General features: G+C 40.3%; 1 protein-coding gene across 9 annotated transcripts in view; it reads right to left on the reverse strand.

The window, feature by feature from the left end:
• TPD52L1 (TPD52 like 1) overlaps window positions 1–26,582 on the reverse strand; it is a 110,234-nt gene that overhangs the window by 26,420 nt on the left and 57,232 nt on the right. For all 9 annotated transcript variants that reach the window (XM_019418253.2, XM_019418251.2, XM_019418249.2 and 6 more), the window contains exon 2: window positions 9,301–9,416. In XM_019418253.2, the coding sequence (XP_019273798.1) occupies window positions 9,301–9,348 (48 nt within the window). In that variant the 5' untranslated portion in view covers window positions 9,349–9,416. The remainder of the gene's footprint in view (window positions 1–9,300; window positions 9,417–26,582) is intronic.

Raw genomic sequence — 26,582 nt, forward strand, 5'->3', positions numbered from 1 at the left:
ATTGTTGGATTGTAAGGTAGTTCTATTTTTAACTTTTTGAGGAAACTCCATAATGTTTTCCAGAGTGGCTGCATTCCCACCAGCAGTGCAAAAGGGTTCCCCTTTAACCACATCCTCACCAATACCTGTTGTTTCTTATGTTGTTAATTTTAGCCATTCTGACAGGTGTGAGGTGGTGTCTCATCACGGTTTTGATTTGTATTTCCCTGATGATGAGTGATGTTGAGCATCTTTTCATGTGTCTCTTAGCCATCTAGATGTCTTTGGAAAAGTGTGTATTCATGTCTTTTGCCCATTTCTTAACTGGATTATTTGTTTTTTGGGTGCTGAGTTTGATAAGTTCTTTAGAGATTTTGGTTACTAACCCTTTATCAGATATGTCATGTGCAAAATGTCCTCCCATTCTTTAGGCTGCCTTTTAGCTTTGTTAATTGTTTCCTACATTGTGCAGAAGGTTTTATCTTGATGAAGTCCCAATAGTTCATTTTTGCTTTTGTTTCCCTTGCCTCCAGCGACATGTCTAGTAAGAAGTTGCTGCGGCTGAGGTCAAAGAGGTTGCTGCCTGCATTCTCCTCTAGGATTTTGATGGTTTCCTGTCTTTCATCTGTTTTGAATTTATTATTCTGTATGGTGTAAGAAAGTGATCCAGTTTCATTCTTCTGAATGTCGGTGTCCAATTTTCCCAGCACCATTTGTTGAGGAGACAGTTTTCTTCCATTGGATATTCTTTCCTGTTTTGTCGAAGATTTGTTGACCATATTCCCTCTTTCCCCTGTGTTAGCAGAAGAGCAAATCCGTTCACCATCATAAAACTGCTCTTGTATACTATGTAAAACATATGGAGACCCTTCAAAAAATTAAAAATAGAACTACCATATGATCCAGCAATTTTACATCTGGGTATTCATCCAAAGAAAATGAAAACATTAACTTAAAAAGATACGTACTCATTGCAGCATTATTTACAATAGCCAAGATATGGAAACAGGCTAAGTGTCCCCTGCTAGATGAGTGGATAAAGAAAATGTTATTGTCACACACAAACACACACACACACACACACACACACACACTCACACACACACACACACATACACACACACAAGAATATTATTCAGCTATAAAAAAGAAAGAAAGGGATGACGGTGTGCAGGTTAAGCATCCTACTCTCGATTTTGGCTCAGGTTCTGATATCATGGTATGGAGTTTGAGTCTGCTCTGTCAGCACAAAGCCTATTTGGGATTTTCTCTCTCCCTCTCTCTTTGCCCTGGCTCTGCACATGCTCTGCTCTCTCAAAATAAACAAATAAACTTAAAAAAAAAAAAAAGAAGGAAATGTTGCCATTTGTGTCACAGATGGACCTTGAGGGCATTATGCTAAGTGAAATGTATCAACCAGACAGAAAAAGATAAATTCCATATGATCTCATTTATATGAGGAATCTAAAAAAATAAACAAAAACAAGCTCACTGATACAGAGAAGAGATTGGTAGTTGCCAGAGGTGAAGGGGGTGGGGGGTGAAATGGGTGAAGAAGGTCAAAAGGTACAAACTTACAGTTATAAAATGTGTAAGTCACATACAAAAAACTCCTGCAAATGTAATTTCTAACAGAGCAGTTCTTTAAAATGCCCAGATTTTAGACAGTGTTGCTATAACCTGTGAAAATCAACTTGAAACCCCATATAGTCTTTGATTCCAATTGTCGTATTTTATTCCAGTGTCATATTTTATAATGTATTGCCTTGGTAATATTGCTTCAATTTACATCGTTGTTTTCTGAAAAGTATAAATAATTATGACTTTCTTTGTGAAACCAGAAGAGAACTATTAGTACTTCCTTAGTGTCCCACATGTACATAGGTCCTAAAAAGCCTGACATTTTTACTAGATTTCTTATTTTGAAAAAATGTGGCAGCTGTGCCCCATTTACATTCAAAGTATAGTTCCGCTTCTGACCACAAACCACATCACTGACATGATCAGTCATCTTGCAAATGTGTTCCTTGGGTTACCAAAGACATAGCTGCTAGAAAAGAATCTCAAGAAAGAAAAGTAGTTTCGCAAATATTAGTCTTTTTTCTAGTGCAAAGGAAGATTTTACCCCAATAGTGGACAGACTGGAATAGTGTTGTGACGCTTCTTAGACACTAGTAATCACTTAAGCAAAATAGGCAAAGTTCTAAGAAGCATCTTAAATACAATAGTAGAAAAGAACAATCTCTTGGAGTTTTTAATATTAGCAAATGCCCTAGTAACCCAGTACTATTCGTTTTTTTATGTTTACGGAACAGTTTTCTAATGCTCATGGAAATCTTCCTGAAATGAATTACATATTCTGTAAACATGTTATAATCAGTAGCACCCTGTCTTTTCTTGATGAGCAGGTCTTCAGTATGCAGATATAATACTCATTACGGCAAAAAGAATCTACTCAGGGACCAGAAAAGGGGGTCATGCTTTTAGTCTTCCCGTTAAATGAGAACATATGGTTATTTTAAAATTAAACCCTCTATTCTTCTGCTATCATGTCATATTTTACTTTGTCATTTTTGTCAGTGTATCCTCCTGCATTTAATCTGTGGCCTAATATTTCCCAAGGCTGTATCTCTAGCTCTCTTTACATAGAAAATGCCTGGGTTTCATGTCAGTCTTTTATTCTGTTAAAAGACCTGCTTTCTTTTGCATAAATAATGTCTTGAATGACTGAAATTATTGGGAGTCTTGTGCTTTTTTTGATGCACTGGGTATTACCATAGTTTCCTATGTGATAAAAATAATGGGACAATTTTTAACCGGCAGAATAAAATGACAGATGTAGAGAAACCTCCTATCTATGGGACCCTAGAAATTTATTCAAAATTAGCGGGGGGGGGGGGGGCAGTAGGAGACTCATTAGTTATTTGGGAGAGGGAAGTAAGGGATTCATAGTTTTCTAATGAAATCCTTGATCCCAAAAAAGGGATAGGGAGAAATACTGAAGTGACCAATTTACCAAGCACCAACCTAAAGAAAGAACAATGAAGTCCCATGCCTAATATTTTAAACATGGAAGTACACATTAAAAGGCATTTGTAAGATAGAGACTCCTAATGATGGAGACATGAACTTGGTTACTCAGGTCTACTCTCAGGTTCTTTAATGAAATTCTCGTAATTTCAATAAAATGCTAAGATTCACACTGCTTGAAACTTTCAGTATATTTATCAGTGATTAAATGTATGCCAAAAACTCTATAAGCAAATCCGGAAATTGAAAAAATACATAATCTTAAATTGTATTAGCTTGCAAGAATGAAAAATGAGAACCACATCTCTTTCCACAGAGCAGAGTTCTGCCCCACGGCAAAGCCTTTAATCACAAATATTTTAAATGATGCTCAGGGTGAGATTCTACCCTTCCTTTGACTAATGAGATTTTTTGGTCTAGTTACACCAATGGTTCTCAATTTCGGTTTACATAAAAGTCACTCATAGGGAATATTTAAAATGCAGATTCTAGAGGTATGCCCCTTTTAATGTCCTAAGATCCTGATATCTTCAGTTTGGTAGGGTCAGGCTACACCCACATGCATTATTTAATAAGCACTCCCAGATACTCTGATGAGGTAGTATGGAAACCCTATAGGTACCTCTGTAAGCCATGTCAAATTCCTTTTGGAATGAGGTGGAGTGCAGGTAAATCATTAAAGTACTTATTAATTTTAATTTTGATTTTAAATTAATCATTTTTATTAGAAACTAATAGTCTGGTTCATTGCTTTCTTCACTTCCTAGAAGATCTCCTTGTAGGACAAATATTTATGCTTAGATATTTAAACTTGATTCTTTAAGAATTAACAGGCACACAACAAGTGTTGGTGAGGATGTCGCAAAATTGGAACCCTGTACATTGCTGGTGGGGATGTAAAATGGCTCAGCCACTGTGGAAAACAGTCTGGTAGTATCTTAAAAAGTTAAACATAATATAAACAAATACATGTATACACCTGTTCATAATAGCACCATTCACAATAGCCAGATATGAAAACAGGCGAGATACCCATCAAAGGATGAATAGATAAATTGCAGTACACACAAAAAATGGAATATTATTCTGCCATAAAAAAGGAATGAAGTATTGACACATGCTACAACATGGGTGAACCTCAGAAACATTAGGCTAAGTGAAAGAAGCCAGACCCAAAGTAGGTATATGAAATATACAGAATATTAAATCCACAGATATAGAATGCAGATGGGGAAATGGGAATTAACTGCTTAATGAGCATGGGGTTTCTTTTTTGCAGTGTTAAAAATGTCCTGGAACTAGATAGAGGTGGTAGTTACACAACATCATAAGTATACTAAATGCATTGAACTGTTCACTTTAAAAAAGTTAATTTTATATTAAAATAGTGAATTTTATACCTCGATAAAATTTGCAAAAAAATATAAATTAATCTGAATTAGCTAATGAATTACTTCAATATGAAATTTATGTTAGAAGACTGAAAATTTACCTTCCTATTTTATTTGCTAGATTACATAAAATATCTAACTTACATTGAGACAAAGAAATATTTTCATAAACTACTGAATCATCAGTATGATGTTTAGGAATAAGAGTTTCTGAACTCTTGTATATACTGTTTGAAGGCCAGCCTCCTCTCCTCTCCTGTCCAGTCCTGCCTTTGGCTAACGGTCTTAAAGAATTAAGATTAAAATCCAGATACTACTTGAGAGAGTGCAAAGGTTATTTTTATATGTCAACTTGACTGGCCATGGGGTGCCCAGACATTTGGTCAAATATTATGCTGAGTGTGCCTGTGAGGGTGTTGCTGCATAAGATTAACTACTGAACTGGTAGACTGAGTAGAGGAGACTGCCTTCTCAGAGTGGGTGGGCCTCATCAAATCAGTGGAAGGCCTAAATAAAACAAAAAGGCTGACCCTCCCTCAGTTAACAGGGATTCTCTTTGCCTGGCTGCATTTAAGATGGGACTTTTTTTTTTCTTCCTTCAGATTTAAACTGTAATATTGGCTTATCAGCTCTTGTTAGGCCTCAAGCCTTGAGACTGAACTACACCATCTGCTCCCCTAGGTCTCTAGCTTGTTGACGGTAGATCCTGTGACTTGTCAGATTCCATAATCTCATCAGCAAATTCCTTGTAACAAATCTTTTTCCATATACATATATACATCCTATTGGCTCTGCTTCTCTGGAGGACTCTGACTAATACAGAAAGGTATTACAATAAGACATTACCGATGATGAACACTTTAGTTGTTCACTACTCAGTCCAGAAAGAAAGAACGAAGGTCTTGAAGGAAGGAACCAAGAGAGAAAGGCCAAGAGCTTAACGCACTTCTTTGTAAGTCTACAAGCCAGATGGCGTGAGGGTGCCGTGTGTTCTTCTTGAGGAACCACACACCAAAGGAAGGGAGAAGAGCCTAACGCGATGAAGGGAGCCCGAACAGGCTTTGCCTTGAAAACAGGCTTTGCCTAGTTGATAACGTTGCGTGGTGTTTTTCCTACTCTTATTACTGCCTATTTTTCTTGAGTCATTTTATCTAGAGGACACTGGCAGTACTTGCTGGCTATATAGTCATAAATTTACACTATTAATGCCAACACTCCATCCCTTTCAAAAGCCAAGTCACACCGTGGAATACAAAGCCTAACACGCAGCTTGGTGATAGGAAGGCAGAGCAGGATGGAAGCGGCACAGAAATACTGAGCACGTTTACTCGAAAAGGGAGAGGAAGGTAAAAAACCCCACAGAATAGATATGTAAAGACCTCAGAAAAGATGCCAGGAGCAGCTTATGAGAACGAATAGCTGAAACAAAATAGTATTTCCTTATATGTTGATTAGGTTTGTATAAGAGCATATTCAACTTCTGGCATTTAAAAATGTGAATATTGGGGTGCCGGGGAGGCTCAGTTGGTTAAGTGTCCGACTTCCGCTCAGGTCATGGTCTCAACGGTTTGTGAGTTCAAGCCCTGCGTCACGCGCGCTGCTTTCAAGCGCAGAACCCGCTTGGGATCCTCTGTCCCCCTCTCTCTCTGCCCACCCCAGACTCTTGCAGGCTCTCTCTATCTTGCTTTCAAAAATAAACAAACAAAAAGTGTAAATATTTTGGGGTGCCTGGCTGGCTTAGTCAGTAGAGCATGCGATCTTAATCTTGGGGTCATGGGTTCAAGCCCCATGTCTGGTGTAGAGGTTACTAAAAAAATAATAATAAGCTTTAAAAGATGTAAGTATTTCTTTAACCTACAAAATAATTCAAGTTAATTACAAATCTTAATTGCATGTCTTCTACACACAGACCACTGCACAAGATCAGAGGCGATACTGGCCTCACAACGAAGAAACTTTTAAAAACACACATATGTACTGCATGATGACAATAATAAACTAAAGACTAAATTGTGTTAACAACAGATTCCTCTTTCAAAACGCAGACTCCATCTAAGATGTAGCCTTTTGGACAATATTGGCTTATTTTATGTCTCCCGACATAAGGACGGATCTTCCTGTTGTCTACACTTGGTAAGCACACAACCATATGCTGGCTGTGTGGATGAGTGGAGTTATGAGTTTGCCCGAAGTATAAAGGCATCCTCATAGGAATATAAACAACCAAACAGTCTAGATAAAGCAGTGGGGAGGGATCCAGCGCAGTCACAAGACAGTGAGAGAATCTGAGGACACTAGGGAGAGGAGCACATTGAAGAGGAGACTGAATCCCTGGCATCCCCAAGACCCCTCTTAAGCAACAGAGTCAGAGATAAGAAGTCCTTTTACACAAAGCTCTTGCTTTGGGTCTTGGCCACAAATGAGTGCCTTACTCAAAGGCAATCTAACAGGTTGGCCTGCGAGATGTTCTGTTAACCAAGTAGAGAACGGATCCAGTAGGATCTTCCCTCACACAGAAAGGGATTGCTTTCAACCAGGGGCCCAGGAAGAACATCTGTGGAGAGCTGAGGCCGGGAAGCTGGGCTGTCTGAAAGAGGTCTCAGGTCTTTGGAGGGCCAGTTGTGGGATGGCCGAGATTGTTCTTTGCGTGTTCTTGTTGTAATTAACCCCTAGCCTCTGAGCTAATCTGAATGTGATCTGAAAGAACCTGGTCTGGGGTGGGTGTGTGAGTGTGCATGCACATGTGCGTGAGCAAGAGTGGGCACACGCACATACACACCAGATTGCATTTGTGGAAGGGTAGGGAAAGAAGACTTAAGAAAAGGATGAGCATTAAGCAGAGGTGGTCTGAGGTGGAGGCAGAAGAAATGGAGATGTGAAAAGAAAAATAACAAAGACACATTTCCTTTGCTTGTCACTGGACCTGGGGCATACGTCTGTGCCCACCTGCCTCTGGAAGTCACGATGCCTCTTTGGCAATATGAAGCTCTTCTTCATTTCTGAGGAATCCAGAAATAAGAAGCAGGAAGCATTCTAAAGGATGAAAACATGGCTCCTGGTAACTTGAACACAGTAACAAGGAGTCTGGTGTTATTACCAGAAGTCAGGCTCAAAGAGTCTTAGGAATGAGATGTGCTGCAAGCTTATTAATGTGGCCAAATAAGACAGGAATTTCTGAAAACACTGTTGGCTTTTTTCATTACGGGGGCATCCACTTAGAACCAAGGCTTGCTTTTACTTGATTATAAAAAGAATGCATGCTCACTGTTGAACATTTAGAAAATAAAGAATGCACACAAAAATACACTGACATATGTGATGTGTATGTATAACCCAATAGTCCCAGAACTTTTATAAAAGTTGGTCTGCTACAGTGGTTTTGTCTAAACTTAAATATGGACTATAACAGGAATTATTTTAGTTTAGAATCAGTTATCTTACACCAGTTTGCAAAATACAACTTTTGGACACCACAGTCGACATGAACCAACAGGTCATGAACCAGAATTCCAGGCTTTAAGAAAACATGGTGCTAGTCCATTTTCCGTGACAGCTGACTTCGGTCTGTGCATGCTGGCATGTGTGGCCAATCTGAAGTCAACTGCGATGTTCTGGATCAGTGGCCACAGACAGACCTAGCTAAAGAAACAGGCTGTTTGATTTGAGGCACTGTGCTTACGGAAATAATTTCTGCTGTACCAAGAACAAGCTGCTCTTTCATGTTATAATGAAGTCATTGTCAAGTGTGTTTTGGGAAAACACCTAAAAAGTCTTTAATATTATTATAACCTGTCATAAACAGACACCACCAGAACATTAGAGCGTAAAGAGTCTGGAGCAGACACAGCTGGGTGAGGGTAAGGTGGAGTTCAAAGCTGTGTCCTCAGCCTGCATAGAGCCCACAGTCCTGCTTCCAGCTAGGCTAGGAGCTTTCTCCCCTATGATGCAGGGACACAAAATGGGGAGGAATATGGGCTTCTTCCCTCTTGCCCTGTTGTTTATTCTACCTGAGAAGCTCCCTTTCTCCAGTGCTTTCCTCCTCCAATGTAAATGCTCCTTAGCAAGGCGTTTAAGGGTTAGTGGGTGCTGCAAACAAATGTCTTGAACAAAACTTGTATCCCCAATGAGCCAGGCACTCTCCCCACCTCTACGTCCAGAGGCCCACAGCAACTACGCAGGAGCTAAGGAAACCTGGATTCATCATAGTTTTCCTTTCTGCCCCCAGAGCTTTATTCTTCTGCAAAAGAGTACACAACAAATTCAGTCGCTTCTATGACTGGCTTTTGCATTACAAAAATAAGTCACTTCAAAGTATCTGTTGAGCTAAGCTGCTGACCTAAAGCAAGAACTGCTCTTAAAAAGGAGCTTGCACCTGTACCCATCAGTAAGTGATTATTGTTCCCATAATATTGTGAACTTTAAAAGAATAAGAGGTGCATATTTACAACTATTCATCATTGTTGCTTAATCATTCCTTTTTCTACTATAACCAAAGTGTAATGGACAACTGGTATTACAAAAACACCTTAGAAAAAAGTAATCACCTTGTAATATATCATTTATTAAATGTTATTAAATGAGGGGCACCTGGGTGGCTCAGTCGGTTGAGCGCCCAACTCTTGATTTTGGCTCAGGTCATGATCTCACAGTTTGTGAGATTGAGCCCCAGGTTGGGCTCCGCGCAGACAGCGTGGAGCCTGCTTGGGATTCTCTCTCTTGTCTCTCTCTCTGCCCTTCTCCCGCTCTCATTCTCTCTCTCTCTCTCTCAAAATAAATAAACTTAATTTTTTAAAAATCTTGTTAAATGAAAGACAACATAATTGTAATATGGGACGTATACAAAACTAACAATAGCTCCTAAGATACTGAGATAGAACAACAATAAGATTACTGAACATACCTGAACTAATTCTGCCTTTAACTCTTCTTTTTCCTCCTCAGACAGCATGCTAGAGAAGTCCGCACTGGCTACTGCGTCTTCATCTCGCCCTTGCAATGGTTCCGTCTCCAACAACCCTTTAGGCAAGATTGATAAAAACAGAATGCAATTAAAATATAAATTTAGCCAACTTCTGTTTTCAGTCTGGAGAACTAGATGCCCTGACTGACCCTCCTGCTGAAAAACAACTAAATATTTCAAGAAAAAAAAATCTTTCTAAATGTGTGATGAACTTCCAAGAAAGTAAAGAATAATACAAAGCCAAAGAACTAAGGGAAAGTGGGAAGCCACAGGTGTAAACAAAAGAAGTTTTCATTAGTTCCACATTTGCCACCCAGATGAATTCCAGCTTTGGCTTTCACTCTCCCCTGGGGTGCAGGGGGCAGAGGACAAAGCCTAGGGCCACCCAAGGAGAGGGGTTTAAGGTGAGACTTGTCCATAAGTCCGCATCCCCTCAGAGCTGCACCCTGAGAGTAAGGTGAACTGGAAATAAATACCATTGCTCCCCACAGGTATCTGGCAAGGCAAGTAGCCTGCCTTGACACTCAGCATTAAATGGACGGCATAAATGCCTCCCTGACATCCATAACCACGAGTGGGACTGTGTGTGAGCTGGGTGCTTGAATGCACACTATGTGGGTGGTCCAAATGAAGTTCGAATAGAGAGTATTGTTAACTTTTTCCCACTTTGGATGTGGAAATATGTGGATACAAAACCAGGAGCAGCAGCAGCTGGGAGGAAACATCACAGACAAACTGATTCTGGCAGAGGGAAAAAAGGAAGTGTCTGGGTTCTTGATGACATGGTTGTGCCACAGAATGACCCCCAGGACAGCACAACTTCTAACTTTTTAGGTGAGAAAAATGCCTTATCGTCAATAAATAAATAAATAAATAAAGGCATTCCCGAGTTGAGGCCCTTGGCATCTGGATAACTTAAACGCGTATGTTCTGTGGAGGACCTAGGAAATAGGCCCTCACGGATACAGAAGTTTCATTAGGACATTTATACATACATCTGTGGGGAAAGGAAGGCCTTTTAGTAAACTGTCCTGAAGCAGATAGTTATCCATGTAGAAGAAATAAAACTGGATACCTTTACATCATTCACAGAGATCAAATTATAAACAGTTTAGAAGACAATAGGATTTATGAACCTCTAGGTAGGAGGGACTTCTTAAGACACAAAAAAGGGCACATAAAGAATAAAAGGATGAATAAAATTACAAATGTCTCTTCATCGAGCACACTATATGGAAAATTAAAAGACAAGCCACTAGTTGGAAGATCTCTCCTGCATGTTTAACTAGTAAAAGATGCATTTCCAGAATAAGCAGAATTCCTACAAACCAGTTTCAAAAATGTAAATAACCCAATAAAAACAGGGCCAAAACATCCAAAAGAGATTTGCTATGGGGAGAAATCACAAATGGTTAACAAACTCAAGAAAATATGCTCAACCTCACTGATGTTCAGGGAAATACAAATGAAATCACTGCACACCCACTGGTTTAGTAAAAGTTCAAAGTCTGACATTATCGAATGTTGACGACTATGTGAAAGATGGAAACTCGCACACATTGCTGGCAAGAATATAAAGAGAGATAAAAGACTTGAAAAATAATTTAACATGATCTGGTAGGTTCACATACCCTACCATCCATCAGTTCTACACCTGTGCATGTATATACCTGAGACACTCATATAGGAGCACCAGAGGTCATTACTAAGAACTTTAATGGTAGCAAGAACTGTGAGTTGCGCAAAAGTCCACAAACAGGAGAAGGCACAAGTATATCCTGCTGCATTTACACCAGCATGAATGACAACAGTAAAATGACTGAGCTACAGCTACACACTACATGGATGAAACTCAGAAACAAGATACTGAGAGAAAAACACCAATTGGAAAAGAATAATAAAGTATACTCCCATCCATATGAAGGCCAAAAACATGCAAACCTAAATAAAATGTTCTTTAGAAAAGAAAAGCAAGATTATGATAAAAATAATTCAGGAAAAGGGTTTTCTCTGAGAGAGGGTAGGTGTAAATGGGGACAGGGAACTTCTACGGGGTCTGTACAGGGTTAATGGTAATGCTCCATTTCTGGGACACTGAGTTTCTGTGTGTGAAGATTTTCTACACTTTAAATTTATTTTGTAAATAAATAATTACTTGATAAGACAATTAAAAATAAATTTGATCTGGGGGCACCTGAGTGGCTCAGTCAGTTGAGCCTCTGACTTCGGCTCAGGTCATGATCTCACGGTTCGTGGGTTCGAGCCCCGCATCGGGCTCTGTGCAGACAGCTGAGAGCCTTGAGCCTCTTCGGATTCTGTGTCTCCCTCTCTCTCTCTGCCCCTCCCCCACTAATGTTCTGTCTGTTTCTCTCTCTAAAATAAAAACTCAAAAAAAAAATTTGATCTCAAGTCAAAAAAGAAAGATAAATAATTATCCTACGATATTAGAACAATTGTTAGAGAGTAAAAATATGAAATGATCTGCAAAGTTCTCAAGATGACCCCACTCTTGAGTCTCCTGTACCCACATCCTTTGGTCTGAATCAACAGGGTACCATCAGCACCTTGTGTCACTGCTGATACAGCGACGCACATCAGTGAAGGTGGCATACTGCTGATCCAAGTTCATCAGATTCTTGTCCCATCCACCTACTCTAGAGGCCAGGTTCAATGTTAAATCATTTTCTTTTTCATTAGTAATATGTGTTCATTGTAGAAGATAGAAAAATAAAATTATCCATTACTAATTAAAATTACTGTTAATCACGTTACCTAGAAATAAATATCATTTTGGTCCATCCTTACTAGGTATTTCTTCTATGCATATGTCTACATTTTCTTGTATATATTTATATGCATTTACTGTTGTGAACTTGATTTATTCAATAGGAAATCATGAATATCCTTTCTGTCTAAAGACACACAGCCCCACACTTATATATTTTTGACGGTTATCTAGTACTTTGTCTCATGTATGATTGATAACTCATCCTGTTTACTGGAAAGCTACAGTGAACATCTTCCTAGTCAATCATTGGGCAAAATCTTGATGATTTACTGTACATTGGATTACAGAGTCAAAGGACAGGAACATTTTTTTTAAGTTTATTAATTCATTTTGAAAGAGACAAAGATAAGTGCAAGTGGGGGAGGGGGGAGAGAGAAGGAGAGAGAGAGAGAGAGAGAGAGAGAGAGAGAGAGAGAGAGTAGGAGAGGGGTAGAAAGAGAGCGGGAGAGAGAAAACCCCAAGTAGGCCTCACGCTGCCAGCACAGGACCCCACGTAGGTTTCAAACTCATGAAACTGCAAGATGATGATGATCTGAGCAGAACCAAGGGTTGGATGCTTAACCGACCAAGCCACCCAAGCAAAGAGCATGACGATTTTGAAAACCACTGCCTAATTATCTCTCAGAAAGACTGTGTCAGTTCTATGCAAACATCAGCAACCTATGAGAATATCTGTAGATTCTTAGTACAGCAATGTTAAGTAGGTCATTGAAAGGGGGGAAATGGTCACTTCTGCTAGTAAATAGTTTTTAGATATTTATTTACTTTTGAGAGAGAGAAGAGGGTGTGTGCGTGGGCAAGAGAGAGAGAGAGAGAGAGAGAGAGAGTTGGGGAGGGGCAGAGAGACATAGGAACAGAGGATCTGAAGCAGGCTCTGTGCTGACAGCAGGGAGCTGGATGTGGGGCTTGAACTCACCAACAGTGAGATCACTACCTGAGCCGAAATCCAACCTACTGTGCCACCAGGTGCCTCCCTCCCCACTAGTAAATATTTATGCTTATGATGTGGCCGATGTATTTTCAGTCAATGTTGTAGAACTGCCTTTATCAAGAACTAGCAGCAATTCCAAGCACAGAGTTAAGAGATGGGCCCAGAAGGTAAGCAGCCCCCTGCCCAGGGGGTTAGGGTTAAAGAAGAGCCCTTGTAGGAACCTCTAAGACACTCTTGTCTCCCTAACTCAGCTGGGTCCAGGAACTAAACAGCTACTGTTTAAACTTAGCTGGTACACAAATTCTCAATCTACCCCTCTCTTGACAGTGTGAGAGGACACATGTCAGGTTATACACAGTACTGCCAGGTACTTAGATTTTTCAAGACATCAAACATCTTTAGTATCTTCTTACAGTCTAGAAAGAAACCACAATTCAAAATCCATTTTAATTGACAATATGTGAACTGGGAAACTTCCAGTGGATTTAGGGAAAGAGGGAATTTGCTTTCCAGGGGGTAGCTTCTTCTTTTCAGGGGAAAATAACATAGACCTTATGCAGTGAGATTCTGTGCGCCAGCCTTCAGCTCTGATCTGTCACATGTGCCAGTCCACGGCAACATCACGGATCCTTCAAAGTCTCACTCCCAGAACGAAGCCATTCAAGACAACTCACAACCACGTTCCTTGTTGGTTCGGGTCTAATTAGGCCAGTTACCTTCTTCACTCTTGTTTGAAATTAAATGCCAAGTCCCCATCTTCTTTTCCGACTTCTGCTCCTATTTCCCTGCTGCATCCTCTTCCCATGGGTGTTCTTGAGTCACACAGCTCAGTACAGGGAGCCATGCAAACCCAAACAAAAGAAGCACAGGGCCGGCTATTTCCAGTAGAATATGCTCAACTCACCGGGTTAGGAAGTCAGTAATCAAATTATGAGGTCAGAGGATAATTCCAGAATCTAGGAGTAGATGAAAGAGGAGTTGAATAAAGACGTGATTCACCAGTGGAAGTGAGTCAGAATGGGGAGGAAAAATAAAAGCAAATGATAAGAGACACCAAGTGACAGATGAGAATGTGACAGGGCAGCATGAGTATAAAATGACCTAGTTACTATGGAAGCAGGTTTTAGAGGAGATTAAAAGCATAGTTTTAATAAAAGCAGTTATCAGTGGGGGCGCCTGGGTGGCGCAGTCGGTTAAGCGTCCGACTTCAGCCAGGTCACGATCTCACGGTCCGTGAGTTCGAGCCCCGCGTCGGGCTCTGGGCTGACGGCTCGGAGCCTGGAGCCTGTTTCCGATTCTGTGTCTCCCTCTCTCTCTGCCCCTCCCCCGTTCATGCTCTGTCTCTCTCTGTCCCAAAAATAAATAAAAAACGTTGAAAAAAAATTTAAAAAAAAAAAAAAAAAAGCAGTTATCAGTGGACAAAATCACTCAAGAAACATAATTTTTAGCAGACACCAGTACGTTATGAATATGGACAACTTCATGAATTTGGCTCTCTTTCCAAATGTGCAAACTATGCCCCCCTTGGCTGGCATAGGCCCCCTTTGCCAGGGAGTCAGGAGATCTGGAATTCTACCATCTGTGGGTTTGCCACTAACGACAGAGTACACTTGACCTCAGTGTTCTCATCTGTAAAACTGATAACCTTATGGGATCATTGTTAAGAATAAATTATATTAAATAAGAGAAGACATGTGAAAATGTTATAGAAGTTTTTAATTTCCATATGAACCACAGCTGCATATTGGTGAAATTGGGGGTGATAGTTTAAAAAAATATTAATGTGCTATATTCTCTTTTGCTTCCCCAAGAATATAGTATTTTCCTAGCTGGTCTAAGGCTTCCACCTGTCTGAAGTGGGGCAGAGGAGCAAAAAGAAACATGGGGAAAAGATTCACATTTAAATTCTTGGCATCTGAAATTGGGTTTTCCAGAAAGACAAAAGCTTGGCAAAATGGGCGATTTCCTAAGGAGAGGATGTTCTTCATATTTTTATTTCCCTCTTCATATATCATCAGAAGCCAAGCCCAGGACACCCAGGCAAGGGAGTTCCCTTAGGTACAGAGTGCATTAGAATTTACTAAGGGCATACATGTCTCCTGTTCCATTCCTTGCAGACGATGGGAAAAAGGAAGGAAGAAGAAAGTGAAATGTGTATGTTCAATCTTTCTCTTTGGGCTTTGGCCCAGAATGATGGAGATTCTGTTTGCACCTCCAGATCCCCTCCTCTCCACTCTGTTCTGTGCCCTGGAAGACTGACCTAAGGAATACACCAATACGATTCCCTAACCCTTCCACGTTGGCCAGTGGGGAGCCCCAGCAGGACACTGCAGAGCAGAAGACAGGGGTAGGAACTGCCTCCCACCCTGCCAGGCTGCACTGTGCAGCCTCAGCTTTTTCACTATCAGAGACTATGATTTCTGATAGGGAGTCCTCTTCTACAGTTCAGCGCCTGTCAAGTTCCTAGAATCGGATGCTCTCCTCCAGCCTACAGATTGTATGGACTTTCCACTGCTGTTCTGAGGTGCTTCAACACTCCCCTCTTGGTTCCCCTATTCTTTGAATAGTCCCTTCACTCAAACCCCTTGAATGAGGCACCCCTTTCAAGCATGCCCTCCATCTGCTTCTTTCGTGGTCCCTGACTGGTACAGGAAGCCTGCCCCAATCTCCTTTATGGGCTCTAAAAAATATATTTTTCTGGTTATCCCACACCAACCTGGAGCACAGCCACATCCTTGTAAACGGACCTTAATCTGCTTGGAGGCCAGGCACCAGCCCTTGGGGTTTAGTTCTTCAAATCACCTTATGCAGTCAGTTAACTATGCATGGGGGCCAGAACCCCCCAGAGTACTTAGGGAGAAACTTGTCACCTTGATAAGGGGTTGGTGCCCCTGCAGCTGGGGCTGGGGTTACTGGCTCTGGAGAGAGGCCTGGATAGAGGAAGAGGAGAAAACCTGCCACCAATGAGAACCAAAGTGAGGCTGAATCAGCTTGGAAGGGCTACTGGGCTAAAACCCAACTGAGGAAAACAAGCTCATGGGTAATATCTGCGGAAAACGTCAGCACAAGAGGACGTCACAGTCCCAGTGGAAGGGCCAGCAGAGAATACAAAACACTACATGGATCCATCCTATTTCCACATACCAGATACCTCCTTAAGTCAGGGAAAAAGAAAAGGGGGGATTAAAAAAAAAGAGAAATCTGAGCTAGAGGGCAATTTAACTGAAGAACTGAACATTATTTAAAGGGGTTTTAAGAATTATTCCATTGGAATAGACTAAACCTATTTTTCTTCTCTACTACCCAGTGCCCAAGGACTCCTACCCAGATTGGGTAGATGTGGGTAAATAAATACATACATAAATAAATAAATAAATAAATAAACAAACAAGTAAATAAATAAGCCAGCATACATATGTACAACACAGAGTGTGAATACACTTTGTGATCCTGCTACAGGAGTATTTTGCGCAAAAGATGGCATTTTACTTTCATTTATATGCAATACAATATACCGACACTTTAATAAGGGTAACAAATATCCACAGGTCTGACTATAATGCAGGAATTGTGTGTCTCCATTGGCCAGATCCATCTTTGGGAAGCAGGTAGGTCTTAAGGTACTCGTCAAATGCTACCATATGCCTGCTTTCTTTATACCTACAACTGGCCATGATGACTCAGTAAGTCCTACACGTAGGGTTGAGTGACATAACATGCCCAACCAGATCCAATGGAGTGGTGACTGTGAGCTGGTCCCAGCCTTGCTGATGGGGATCCTCATTTATGAAACCTGAGTTCAGGGTGTGAATCAGTTGCACGTTGCTGGTTTCTAAGTTAGGCTAGTCTGCTCCAGGGCCTATGCCCTTCCCTGTCCTACAACCATATTAAGAAAAGTAAACAAATGATGACAAGTATAAATCAAGAAATGAGCTTTGGATTAAAATGCCTCCTGCAACCTTGACATGAAATCACCCACTGGCATCAACATACTTTTAATGCATCCTGTTGAGCACTCCAGTGCATCAGCTCATGGCTTCATGCACATGATTACAACAGCACAGACAGCTAGGAGTTAAAATGACTATCAACCATGATTTCAGATCAGTGACCATATCCTGCACTGTTGGCAAATATATAAAAGTTACAGAATTTCTTTTAAATAGTAAAATAATCTTGCATGTTATTTGTGTGTGCACCTGTATTAAGGAATTAACAAATAAATATGGCTATGTAACCAAGCAAAGGAAGAAAAGTGCATATTTTCAAAAAGAACATAAAATTATTCCAGGACTTAATAAAAAGAAAGAATGCAATAAAATAAATAAAAATCCACACTGGTCTAAATAATACATTTAAGCCTGTAATGTCTATTACTTACTTATACTTTCATCATGATGTTTGGTAAAAATCACTTTAGGCATTCTTTTAACATAAAACTTTAAAATATCTCCATTTATTCTCTCTGGGAAAAACTACTGAGTTAATCTCACTGTTGGATTTATGGCTACCTCTAAGTGCACAAAAACTAATACATGTTAATTCAAGGAAGGTAGAAATTAAAGACATAATACAACAAGTTTCTTCATTAGAATCCTTTCTGCACATTTACTAAACTGACCACAAAAACCTAAGTATTATATCCACCTCCATCATGGAACTCCTTTTCATTTATTTACCAGCAACCTGTATGTAGCCTATTATTGAATCACATTTTTTCCCTGTTGTCCTGGAGTTCTGGCAGTGGCCTCACATGCTAAGAAGAAAAATGGGACTTTACACCCCCACATCCTAAAGCCAAGGCTTGACCCTAGTGCCTGACATGCCAATAGATTTTAAAACTGGTTCTGCTGGGGTGGGATCACCTCCACCCTTTGAGTGAGGGTGAAGTGAGCAGGGAGGGGCTGGTTTATAAGAAATCTGCATATACAGACAAGCAATGATTAAAGACAAATAATGCTCTCTTCTCCAGAGATCACCACCATAAAACCTTCATGCACATCTTTCTAGATCACTTCTTATATTGCAATACACCCCCCCCATTTCTTAACATCCCTGAAATTGGGATGCTTCTGACAATCAATGGTGTCTTACAATTAATTAGTGGTCTTTTTTTTTTTCTTAGTAGTATATAAAACAATAGGTATCTTAAAACTTTTAACATCTTATGGAAAAATCTGATACAAAGGTATATACATATAAAATTGAATATATCTTATATATGTGTATATTTAGATATATCTATGTATTTAAAAATGAGATCACACCATTTTGCAACTTGACTTTTGTTTTCAGACAACTTTCTCTTCTCATCTTTTTTTCATCTCATCTGAAAGCAGACCCTATCAAAGGTCCCCAACTGATCCCATAATGCATCTAGAGCTGGTCTGCCCAAACCTATATGCAATCCACAACTACAAACTTACCTGGTTTTTATGCTCCGTAAGCCTCTTTTTCTCTAGCTGACTAATTCATGGCTTATGGAAGAGACTAGGCTTCGTCTTGGCAAATTCATCCCAGTATTCTGATTAACGATTCATCAGGTGATTGCAAACATATATTATACTGGGAAGAATCCCCTTCTGGGGACAAACCAATCTTAGGAAAAATTCCAGCTCCACCCCCTTTCAACTCTGGACTGTGATAGTTTGAAACTTGGTCTTTTCATATGTAAAATGGGGATAATAATGTCTGCCCACAAAAGTAGGTTGTCAGGAGTTAGAGTTTTGCAAAAATAACTAGCACAGTGTCTGGTAAATAATAATCAGTCAGCACACGTTAGCACCCAGTTGGGTGCATACTTGAGTGAAATTCTCCCTTGATCAGAATTAGTTATAAAATTCAAGCACTATGAGAGAAAGAATATATGTTATTACTCTGTCCTCAACATGTTAAAAAAAATCTCACTCCAGAGACAAGCCCCTCACATATATACCTTAAGTAACACCACCAGTACATGGTAGTACACGATCACACACAAAGCCAATGCCCTAGGGAAACCTAAATCTTCACGCCATACTCTGCTCATCCTTCTGCCCACTTCCTAGAAGGAGCCTATGTTCATGTGGCGTTACCCTTTCTGGCCATTGCTTAATGGACTAGGATGAACATCTGCCTCAGAAGTAGCCTCTGGATTCCTCTCTCTCCAGACTTTAAACTAATAGACAAAGGATGGATTGGTAGAATCAGATTAAATCAGGTACCGGCAGAATTAGTAGAGAGTAGGCCTAAATCTTCCTCAGCGCTGCCTTTGGTCACGTGTTTATTCATTCATCATTCATTCAACAAATACTGAACACCTACCGAGTGCTGTGCAGCTCTTTGCTTTCATGGATCGTAGAAACCTGCCTGTCCTGAGGTAACTCCTCTGACTCTGAATTTCCAGGAGATTTCTCTTTATCCTTAAAATAAACCTCGTTTTTCATTTGAGCTAGCCCAAATGTCTCTTTCTCTTTTTCACGCACAGAAACTCTGAGTTAAACAGAGACAATAATATTATCAAATTCAGGGGAAAGAGAGATTATGCACTCTCTACCAAATTTTTAACTCCATGACTTCAATGATTTGCCACGACATCAAAATCAATTAATTAAAAGTCTGATAAATCATTTTTGCCCCAAACTTTCTCTAAACCTAAAGTCATTCACTTTGTCATTTGTACTGTCTTTGAGATGTTCTCTGATATAAATGGTTTGGGAGGCTAACCTCTGCTAATCCACAGCCCAGCCCCCATCACTCTCAGAGGGCAAGGAGGAGACAGCAGTCGCCCAGCCACACCAGGCCAGCAGCATCTTCTCAAGTAGTAGGATTCCCTGAGACAGGTGCAACTGTAACTGGCAACTGTTGGGCTAGGGTCTCTATTTGGATTCTGAAGGCAGATCTGGCCCTTAAAGTTTGGCTTTTCCACAGTTTATCTGGAAACATCCTTGTGCATGCATAGACAAAAGCACAGGGATCCAGGCTAAACCAGAAGAGCCAGAGATATTTCTGGGACTGCACTGAATGTGTCTGGAGGGACCAACCAGTAATTTCCTGGAGGTGAGGGTAAAAGACTGGATTCCTAGAGTTCCTGAGTCATCCACCCCCCAACTGTGGGTTTGTCTTTAGGAGTGTGTTCTCTTTACCTGCCCTGAGAAATGACAGATGAGTGTTCTCTACTCCAGTGTTTGGGGCTGAACTCACCAAGCCTGCCTCTTCACAACTAGGGCCTCCTGACAGCATTGGCCAAGTCAGAATCACTGTTCCTTTGCATTATGTGGCCACGAGGGGTGTTGGAGTTACCAGAGGAAAAGCCTAAAGCCAAGTATCTAAAATAAGTTAGGTTGTTTTCCAAGATGCCTGCCACAGGTAAAGTCCAGTCTTAAAGTTCAAGGTTGTGTTTGGGAAATAGCTGTGTCAGAGACAAGACACATGGTAGAGAGGAGATTCTGAGAGCCTAAAGAAGTGCTCAGGAGTTTCCTACTGGCTTTAAGCTACGGCCAAGGGCCTGCCCACTCCTTCCTGCCCTCTGGACATAAAGGCTCTCCGCACTGCATAGTGCCATCTTTGGTCAGTCTAAAGGGCCTGGAGCGAGAGGCTGGAGTGGACTCTGAAGACCATGAGGGCTCTGGGCCCACGCTTTCCCTCAGCAATGCTGTCAGCACTGGCCTCTTCTTCACACTGCACTGTATCAGTGTCTGTTTTCCCCCTTGTGCTGCGTCTATTGCACGACATGCCTTACCTCCTGTACCAGAATGTAAACTAGTGAATGGCAGAAAGCCAGCTTCGTTCACCTTGGCAGTCCTGCACTCCTAGCATGATGGTGTGAGGGTGGACCACAGCTAAAACCAAAATGTGCTAGCTGTGCCTAGAGCCACTGATGAGAAAACGTCTCTCAAGACTGACTTAGGATCAATCACCTGAATGCCACAGTCACGTGTGCAAAAGTGACTACAGAAGCTCAAAGGACTGCAAGGGTGACAGTCCTCTCCCCTCTGCTGATACCTCTTGGGAACTACAGTTCTTCTTAACGGGACAGTTTCTTCCATCTTCTCCTTCAGATTCTTCGAGAGACAGCAGTTTCTCTCCTCTTCCCCAGGCCCCAACCCTTTTCCTCCCACAGATAACCATCTTAGATGAACCAGTTACCTCTCCTTATCACAGCTCAATCCTAATCAAATATCTACAGAATTGCTATCAAGCTGCTCTCGTTGTGATACCTCCTGGCCTTGAGAAGTTAGTGAAGAACACCAGACTCTCCAGTGCAAGCAGGCAGAAGAATAACCTTCTGTTCTCAAACATTTTGGGATCCCTCTCTCAAAATCTCATCAAAATATATCCCGAGACCAGACAAAGGATGTGCCCTGACACTGAAACCATATCAAAAAGGGAATAAATGCTGCTTTCACTGTGAGAACTTTCTCTCAGTAGCTCAATTACTCTATTAAGGGAAGAAGTAGAATAAATGTTTTCTTTTCAACCACATGGTATGTCCCAGGTGTGTTACATACAGTATCTTGTCTCCAGAAACACACTGGCAAAATAAAAGGTCTCAGATTTTATCCAAATCATAATCTAACAAGTTAGCCTTCTAGTTTTCTAGATGCTGGCAGAGGACCCAAGATTCCCGATCAGAAGCGCACAGCACAGCGAACAGCATGAACATCATGTTCAGATTTGTGCCACTTATACCCAAGTCCCACGGGGGGCGGGGGGTGGTGACATGGAAGGGTCTGGATGGAAAATGCTCACACTGTGGGACTGCATCACAGCTACAGAACTTTGGGCTCAGGGAATCCAAATCATTCATAATAGGCAGTTAGCAAACCTGCCAAACCTTTGCCGTGGAGGGAAACATTAACTTTATTCTACTGGACAGTATGCAAACCTGACTTCTGCCCTAGAGAGAGATGCTATGTCTATCTTCCAAGCCTGTTCACCATAAATATCCTTGAAAAGATTGTCCAGGAAAAAGGCCACCGGCATCTTTGCTTGCAAGATCTACGGAGAAGCATCTTTCACAGGTGGTATTTCATCATTTTTCAAAGTAGGAAATGATGGTTTGGAACGTTAAATAACTTACCCAGTCTCACATGGTTGATGAGTTAGGGGCTTAAGACTTGAATGCAAATCTATCAGGTTACAGAGTTCATGCTTTTTCAACTCGACCACAATGCCTCATGCACAAGCCAGACAGGAACTAAAATGTCTCTCTATCCCATCCCAGAAAATCCTCCATAAAACCTCTGTTCAGCAAGACTGAGGTTTACTGAAGGCCAAGGTCTGTAGCTTTAAAATATGCAGCCTCCCCGCTATTGAGCATTGGGAAGAGTGTAAGGTGGGTTTTCATCTCCTAAACCCTCTCACACAGGAGTTACTCAACTAGTGTTTGTTGAATCAATCCCCTGGGCTAGAAAAGTCAAACTATCAAGTCCTCTTGATGCCCTTGCCGTACCTTTTCATTATGTCATATTTGTCTATCCTTTTTTAACTTTCATTGCTATGACAGTGATTCAGGTTTTATCACTCTATGCTCAGACTACTGCAATCTGAGCTAAATTTTATCACCTTGCTTCGCTCTTTAAACACAACCCAATCTACACAACACTCAGATTAATATTTTGAACACAGTACTTTCAACTTGTCAAAACTCAGTTCAAAAAATATTCAATGGATAGAATTGCTTCCAACCTAAATTTGAAAATTCTTATGCTAGCATCCAAAACCACCCACGGCTGGCTGCAAGTGGTGATTCCAACTAGCCTGGCTAAGATTTTCCCACTAAGGCCATGAAGCCAGCCAGGTTGTCATATGCAGTGTCCCTCAGTTATGCTCTACTCAGTCCTATTCCTATATTCCTTCACCCTCAAAAGCCTCTCGCCCCTTCCTCCTCAGTTTCCCCTAAGAATCCTACCACGTTGCCAACAACACTAGAACAAATAGCATGTTGTGTGCCTGAAATTGATCTAAAATGTTGAGTTTTTTGCCTTCTATATATATGTCATTATATACACTACTATATATAAATTACTACTGAATATTTTATAGAGATAAGCTGCATTACAACTTGCATTATAAGTGGCATTAAAACACATAATACTATATATTACCATAATTATAGTTAAACAATTTTGTGAAGAAAATCCTTCAGACACTGTCCTGTAAACGTTCATTGTCCTTCTTAAAATATGAAGAACATATGAGTCACCACTATTAATAGCATTGTTTTCTAAAGCTTTAGTTTCATTTAATAATGCAGCTAAAAAAAGAAGTTGTATCTGTAATGCTCAGCCTGAAAGTGTACTAATATAAAGAAAAACTTTATGCATTTTACTAAGTATTTTATCTGAAGATGCTTCTGCGGTTGTAGTAGCTTAAATTCTTATACTTCATCTTCCCACTTATTTTTAATATGCTATTTAGTTAATAATCCACATAGTTAGATACTAATTAAAATTTACTCTAATCACTAAAGAAAAATTTGTCACTGATCAAAACCTAACTTTGGCTAAAGATGGAAGTGACATGCCATTACAGATAGAGATCGAATATATGGCAACATTTCCTTCCGTCTTTAATTCATCCATATGTACAAGGTGAACATCTTCTGACAGTAAGAGGAAATACACTATTGATATAAAATTTTCAGGTTTATTGTGTATTGATGAGGTCGCCAAAATTCAACAGAATACTAAAGATGGCAGAAAGTATAAGTACTGCATGGCCCTGAAGGGCAGACTATCTTTAAGAAACTCAAAGCACTTAGGGATGCACATAAATCTAAATTATTGGCTAAGGTCTGACAAGGACGCCTACTTATCTCAGAGAGTCTGAATTGGCCGCATTTACCCAAGACTTTCCAGGTCTCATGCCCCACCCATGCCTTTCGGGTGCTCCTGAAGGCATTGAGAACTGTAGGAATTTGGGGCAATGGATAGAATCTGCTTGTCCTGTGGCTATGGTGGCACCGTCCAGGGCCCTGGGAGTGGCATGCTTCATGGCATCATTTTACTGGGCTAACTACAGAAAATGTCATTGCATTAAGCTACAGGGCTTCAATTACTGTGTAAGATCAGCTAGCCATTCATTTGGGAGATGTCGTATTCTAAGCTGTCATCTGTGGTTTGTTGGGCCCAGAAATTTTATTTCGCCAGTTCACAATGTGGTGATCAGCCTCTTGGATGAGCTTCTACTAACAAATCTCCTAGGAGATTGATTGGCTCAACTAGACCAAACATTTTATGGCACATTTGGTGCTCTTTACTTCCTCAGAACAAAATCTACTTGAGAAACCAAATGAATAGCAGATTACTTGGTAAGCACTGGGAAGAATAAAAAGAGATGACTTCAAGATATTGCAGTATTTGTGATATATTTTAGTTGCATGATTCATGGTCTTTCTCTTCCTCTAGATCATGAGGTACCTTATGCACTGTTAATACTAGATGCTCAACAAATATTTGTGGAATAATTTAACTAGCTATCATGACCTTACATATGTACTATTCTAGTGCCAGCAAATTACATCTGATACTCAGCCAAGTGAGTATCTCTCTTTTTGTAATGTTGAAGATAAAATGACCAAGACTTACTACCAATGCAATGGCCTTTGACAGAGTAGCAAATAACATGTGGCAGAGAAGTGACATCAGCACACATCCACTGTACTGGTACTATCGTTCCACTTTGTTACTGCATCTAGTCCCTTCAAAGACTACATTAAGCCAAAGCCTGCCCTTCATTTCATCAATGTTCTGCCTGAGTTTATACCTTTATGTTCCCAAATGAAACAAACCCTAAGGCCTTGGAAATCTGCTTCTAAGTCTACTTCTTTGTAAAAGCAGAGTTAAATGAAAAAGATAAAGATGAATTAGAATCTTCAATACATGATGGGTGATGCCAGAATGTAGCTTGCATTTGGTAATAGACACTTACAGTAGAATCTTATGCAACATCCTGACAAGTTGAAAACTGGTATATACCTGGGACTATTTGTGGTAGAAAGGTGTCTCCTCATGTCACCAGGACATTGTTGTGTTATACTTTCCGATCACCACGTTCACTTATGTTGTTTAGAATGTATCAGTAAAAGAAAACTTTAGTTAACTGAGACTACTGTAGAAAAAAAAATTTAAATTGTTTTATAAATAGGTCAAGAAGACAAGTATACAAGACATCAGGTTTTCTGAAATAAAAGCCAGAAATAAAGAAGCATAAATTCCTTACAGATGTGTCCCTCCAGGGGCTGCTTCTGAACTTCACTCCAAGTGGAGCCAACATGAAGCACAATCAAAGAGGAAGCCACTCAGACCTGAGCTTTTATTCCTCACATGAGGTCACATGGCCTTATCCCCACCAATGGCTTCTGCTGGCTATGAGCATTTCGATGACCACACTCCACAAACTATGGAGAAAAACACTAAGCCAATTTTCAATTAAAAGATGTAAAATATTTATCACGAATCTCAGCTTCTCCAGCCACCTGCATTTCAAGTATAAGATTAAGGCATTTGAGACAGTCTTCCAATTTCAAACCTTTATTTGCTACTCTTGAAAGGCACAGTTTGACACACGCAAAATAGATGCACACTGGATAAATCTGGAACTCAGACCAAAACAACCCAAAAATAAAGTCACAGCAGCCACATATTTGTGAATAAAAAAAAGGAAACAAATAGTCATGAAAAAACAAAACACAGCTAATGTTTCTGATGGATAGACTCTAGGAACTTCCTTCTTTGAATACACTCCTCCATTGCATGAGGAAAAATAACACTACTGCAGGAATGTGTACAGACAAACCAAAAATTGGTAGACCATCTTAACCTTTAAATTACCCTTTTCTCTGTATCCCCACCTCATTTTACCCCCTGCAACCCCATTTACACATATTCAATTTACCCCTCAGGGAACCTGGAAAAGAAAAGCCATGCTGGACAGAAGATAAACCTACACATTTAACAGCTAGCCTTAGATTTTTGCCTCGAGCAAGGGAGACAATCTCATTTATATTACAAGAAAACGCCAGGGTAATAAATTATTCTGAATTCAAACTCATTAACAAAAAGTAACACTCATGTTAAAAAAAAAAAAAAAAGTAGGAAGAAATCTCTTCTCCTTTTCTCCCTCCTCCTCCCTCTGTGTTCTTAACACCATCAGAAATAGACTCCGTTACTTGGTGAGTTGTCCTGAGATACTTAAGATACAATCAGAGCTCTGGGACCACTTTCTCATCCCTTCCAACTCTTGAAGGAGTGAGACAGACAGACATAAGCTGTACATATGGTCTGCTTTGCTGAGTAGACTAGTCCCATCTTCAGTCATTCCTTGAATGCCTGTTGGTCTTTGCTAAGTACTGGGTCATCTTTTAGGATGAGTTCAGGAAAAATAATAAAACCATTACTTTGCAATGGAAGACATCCACTATGAACACGAAGCAGACAAAATATAACTTTTCTCCCCAAGGCATATTTAAAGAAAGGAGTAGATAGTAAGAAAGTCTTCCTCAGACAGGCCTTGGCTTTT

The sequence above is a fragment of the Panthera pardus genome, unplaced genomic scaffold (assembly GCF_024362965.1).
Source record: "Panthera pardus isolate Hobbes unplaced genomic scaffold, ASM2436296v1 HiC_scaffold_17, whole genome shotgun sequence".
In the NCBI taxonomy this organism is placed as follows: Eukaryota; Metazoa; Chordata; class Mammalia; order Carnivora; family Felidae; genus Panthera; species Panthera pardus.